Source organism: Arachis ipaensis, chromosome B08 (genome assembly GCF_000816755.2).
Source record: "Arachis ipaensis cultivar K30076 chromosome B08, Araip1.1, whole genome shotgun sequence".
NCBI lineage: Eukaryota > Viridiplantae > Streptophyta > Magnoliopsida > Fabales > Fabaceae > Arachis > Arachis ipaensis.
Window position 1 is genome coordinate 129,380,094 of NC_029792.2, and position 5,546 is coordinate 129,385,639.

General features: G+C 32.0%; 1 protein-coding gene across 1 annotated transcript; it reads left to right on the forward strand.

Annotated features, from left to right (window-relative positions):
- On the forward strand, positions 3,582-5,132 carry LOC107613471 (protein translation factor SUI1 homolog 2; the record flags this gene model as incomplete). Its single annotated transcript, XM_016315477.2, is given in 2 exon segments — positions 3,582-3,639; positions 4,494-5,132. A coding segment is annotated over 1 exon segment (339 nt). The 3' UTR covers positions 4,881-5,132.

A 5,546-nucleotide genomic window follows, 5' to 3' on the forward strand; every position in this document is an offset into this window, starting at 1 on the left:
ATATTTTATTTTTTAATTGAATTTTTATATTATTTTTTGAAAATCTTAGTCTATAGACTACAAAAATATATGTATTTCTGAGTGAGTTCTAATCAAAGTATTTTTATTAAAAGACTTTTAATTTCTGACAATATTTTTATAGCACATAAATGTATGTGCTATCTAAAAATTAAAAAGATATAATTTTGAGTCTGAATTGTCTATTAAATTAGACATAAATAAAACATATAACATAGTTAAATGGAGGTTTTTTTATGGTTCATTATGGGCAAACTTGATTTTGGAACAAGGTGGATTGACTACATTAATGAATTTGTATCAACGGTTTCTTGTTCTATTATTGTGGAAGGGCAATTCTTTGGCTATTTAAGCCAGAAAGAGGTATCCGGTAGGATGACCTTCTTTTCTCTCTATCTTTTTTTATTCTATGCAGAAGGACTCTCTTTTTTGCTACACAAAGTAGAACAAAACAGACAGGTTCTAGGTATTCAGGTTAATTAATGGTGTGTTACTATAAATCTCTTATTATTTGCGGATGATTCCATTCTTTTCTATAAAATTTAAGAGGATAACTGTGATAGTATTCTTAACTTGCTAAACTCGTATAAAGAATTTAGTGATCAACAGATCAATTTGGATAAATTAGCGGTATTCTTAAGTAATAACACTCTTCCCCATTCGAGTTCATGTGGCAAACAAATTAAATATCCACCATATTGGAGTTCAAGACAAATATTTGGGACTTCTTTCTTTTATTCATAAGTCTAAAAGATAAATTTTTAGTGAAATTAAGGAGAAAGTAAGAAAGAAGATTCATGGATGGCACCGAAATTTATTATCAACAAGAGGTAAGCAGGTCTTATTAAAAGCAGTTGGTGAGGTAGTGCCAATTCATACACTCTTTTGTTTTAAATTACCGGATACTTTACTATTTGAAATTCACAATATTTTGACAAATTTTTGGTGGGATCAAAGAGGTAACGAAAGGCGTATGATTTGGATCAGTTAGAACCAAATGACACGGCCAAAAAAGGAGGGAGGTCTTGGTTTTCAAGATCTTAGAGCCCAAAACTTAACTTTACTAGGCAAGCAGTTCTACCCTAGTTCAGATATATAGGGAGAAGTACTATAGATATGATAATTCAATGAATGCTGAATCAGAAAACTCACCTTCGTGAAAATGGCGGAGTATGTTGGAGGGCAGAAAGGTTATTGAGAAAGACCTCAATTGAAAAGTAGGTTCCAATTCTACAATTCGAATAATTTCTAACCCGTGGTTATCTCCTCTATATCCAATTAGCATTGCTTCTGATTCTAACCCTGGTCAGCACATATGGGTTAGGGACTTACTGACAGAAAATAGAGAATGAAAATAAGACATATTAAATGAAGTTTTTTCCACCTGAAATTAAAAGCAGAATCCAATCAATTAAGCCAGGAGAAGGGGAAGATGTTCTGCAATGGTCCCTCAACAAATCCAAATCATAGATTTTTTTATTCAAAGCCAAAAATAGATCTTGGAGAGAATCTAAGTACCTCAGTTTGGAAAGATCTCTAGAAGAGAAGACTTCCTCACAAAGTCCAAATTTTTATTTGAAAATGCCTTCACGAACGGATACTGGTATTATCTCTTCTTCACCGGCGATTCCCTTTCGCAAATCCCAACTGTCCGAGATGTCAAATGGAAGAAGAAACCATTAATCACTGCCTTACCCAATGTCCTAGATCGAGGATCTTTTGAGAGCATAGTCCTTTCAACGCAAGCATTATCAACCACAACTTTACAAGCTTCCGTCAATGGTGGGAAGTGTCACTGTCAGCATTGCAAGGTAGATATGGAGGTAGGAGAAAGATAGAACTTTTAGCTTGTCTTTATTGAAATGTTTAGAAGACAAGAAATAAACTAATCTTCGAGAGAAAACTCAAATCCAATGAAAATTTACACTTTTTTGTTGAAATTAATTGGAGAAGAACTAAGTTCATCCGTCAATTCTTTTTGACTCACTTTCTACTTTACTTTTCTTATTCTCTCTTTTCTTTATTACATTTTATCTTTCAATAGTATTGTCAATGTATTGAGGTAATTTAGTATTTATTGGGAGAATCTCATCTTCTTTTTCTATTGTTCTATAATTTTAATAAATATTTACTTATTTTTTAATGAATAAATTTATTATTTAAAAAAAAAATAAAAAAATTTTAATTACAAATTTAATAAAATTATATGAAATAATAAAATAATTAGACCTTTAAAACTTTAAATAGAAAAAAGTGTTTTACCATTTAACATTTGGGAGCTTTTACCATGTACAAGTTAAACATGCTTAAGCTATTTTTGAGTGCCAGTTCCCCTTTTTGTATATATTTAAAGAATCAATTTAAAGTGTCTAATATTTCAATAACTAAATTAACGCACACCTAATTTTTTAGAGAACATTTTGATTATTAAAAAAATGCGACAACAACAATAATAAAATATTGTCAGAGTAGTTATACAAATCAAACAACATTATTTAAGGATATTAATTTAATTCGTACAAATAGTCAAATACCAAGTAAAATTTTATTGAAATATTCTACTATAAATTGTACGGACAATTTATCGGTTTTTAAGGAAAACAATTAAAATGTGTCAAAAGAACAAATTAATTGCAACATGCTTCGGGACCAAATAATGGCAGGATTGTTATGCATTATGCATTGTTTAGAGTTTAATTTTGTTAATTACATTAACAATATAACACAGCTAATCAAAAGTTCAAAAATCAAAACTATTATTCCGATAAATAACTTTTTGGTCTTGAGATATTAACCTATTATTGTGGTCCAAACCTTACTGGATTGTTTTGATTGCATGCCCAAAAATACTACCAAAAATGAATTGGCCCAAATTCAATTTCCAAAAACAAACTGTCTGTAATGTTAGATGTCAATTACATTGTTTTTGGTATGAAAAGTTCGAAACACGAGAAATACCAAACAAAAAAAAAGTTGGAAACATGAGAAAAAGAAAAGGATTAATTTTTGGAAATTATTTTGAATTATCAATAATTAAAAAAAATATAGATGTTGCGAAATTGGTTATTTAATCTAACTTGGCAAATTGGACAACTTGGCTCCAGTAGTTTTGTCCGCGTTCATTGTACGCGTTTACTTTGTTATTCTCTCATCCAATTAAAAAAACTAAAGTAAAATTTACGTACAATCAACTTTATATGACGTTATTAATAAAAATTATTTGATAATTTAATATCTTTATTAACTTTTGAATAATAAATTAATCAAATAATTTAATATAATAATTTAATCAAATATATTTTTAACTAATAACTTTACATAAACAAATTTTCACGCGAGTTTTCACCAAATAACAATAACAACACACACGAATAAGATACCCCAAAACCAAACGCAACCACTTGCGAATTTCCGATCCTCTTGAACCTCTTTAATCACCGTCCACGTGTACACAAAACTAATCTCAACCGTCCAAGAAACTTGTGGCCCTAACCACTTGGCACCGCCTTTCACCCTTTACGTTCACGCACTATATAAGGACATCAACCCGCTCCTTTTTTCTTCATTGTTTGATCGTTGTCTCAGTTCTCGAATTCTCTCGAAATCTTTCGTTCTCTCCAGGTTCGTGTCTCTCTAATCATGCCGTTTCTTTTTCAGAAAATTATAATTTAGGTTTCCTGTTTCCTTTGTTATGACTTGTTGTTGTTAGTTAAGAAAATTTTGAAGTGATTAGGGTTTACTTTTCAGAAAATTCTTTTGTTGATCATAGTTGAGCTAGGATTTTTTTTTTTGCCTCTGTTTTGAGATCGATTCTGTTAGCGGTGGCTATTTTTTCTTTGAATCGTAAGAAATTGAGTCTGATCATGGCTGTGCTCTCGGCTTGTTGTGTTGTTTCTGTATATGTTGATCATCGTTGAGCTAGGAATGTTTGATCTCCGTTTTGAAATCGATTCTGTTGGTGATTGTCGTTTCTTATTTGAATCAAGAGAAATTTTGAGTTTGATCATGCCTTTGTTTTCGCCTTGATTTGTTGTTTCTGTATATGGTGATCAGAGGTTTTTCTTTTGTTGATAATCAAAGGAATCTTTGGCCTCTGTTTTGAAATAGATTCTGTTTTCATCATGGCTGTGTTCTCGCCTTTGATATCATGGAAATCCCTAAACTGAGCTAGGTATCTGTTGATATTTGTAGAGCTATGAAATCTTCAGCCACTTATTCAAAATTGATTTTCTTTATTTGGTGATTGCTTTGATATTCTTTGAGTAAATTAAATTTAACCTCAATTAGGGTTATTCTTAATCTGGTTTCTTATATTGCTTTGATATTACTCATTGGCAATCTGGTTTCTTATATGTTCCGCAGTTTATTTGTTTAGGGTTGATAGGGCTTAAAGATACGTTAATAGGTTGTTTAGAGTTGCATGTGTTTGGCATCTTGTATACTAAAACTTTGCATGATCTTTGCTTCCTTTGCAGATTCTTTCAGCGTTCGGAGTGTTATCAAGTCCACAACAACCCAAGTACATGGTTGATTTGGAAATCCAGGTCCCAACCCCCTTCGACCCTTTCGCCGAGGCCAAAGAATCGGATGCCCCCGGGGCAAAGGAGTATGTCCATATCCGCATCCAGCAAAGGAATGGGAAGAAGAGCCTGACCACAGTGCAAGGGCTGAAGAAGGAGTTCAGCTACGAGAAAATCCTCAAAGACCTTAAGAAAGAGTTCTGCTGCAACGGCAATGTCGTTCAGGACAAAGAGCTTGGCAAAATAATACAGCTCCAAGGGGATCAGCGCAAGAACGTTTCTCAGTTTCTGGTTCAGGTTGGTTTGGTGAGGAAGGACCAAATCAAGATTCATGGTTTTTGAAGACCCTACTCATATATAATTTTTATTTGATATTAATTATTTTTAAGGTTGTGCTCAATTTAGTCTTGGTGGTTTGAATTATTATTATTTTTCCATAGTTGAGTTTTATGAGTGTTGCTGAAATAAGTGTGGGTTAAAACATCCTTTAATATTTTGTCCATGTGTATATTCCATGGATACAGTTGTTGAACTTCGGTGTATGTTGGGTGATTTATATAATAAGAATGATAAGAGTGATGTGTGTTTTCTTCATTTGGTGATAATCTTTCTTCTGAAAACGCACACAATTGCGAGTGACCGAGTGAGTCCAATTCCCTTCTTTAATGGTTTTAAGTGCTGTTACATGTGGCATTTAGAACTTCATACGCGAGTTTTTCTTCTTCTAAGGGTTAAAGTATCAGACCAAAGTTGAATAAAAACGAGAATCCAGCAATTCAAAAATCGTTTGCAAGAGAAAGACCAATAAGTCAATAACTAACAAGGTTGAAGGAAAAGGAAGCATTTCAACTTAGATGGATAGATGATTATATTAATAATAAAGTCGAAGTTATAATAATCTCCTTCATATTTCTGACCGATTCATAAAGAAAAGAAATTGAGCCGATAATGTTATTTCAATGGCAACGCAAATCGAGCTTTAAAAAAATAATCATAATATTATTTGGT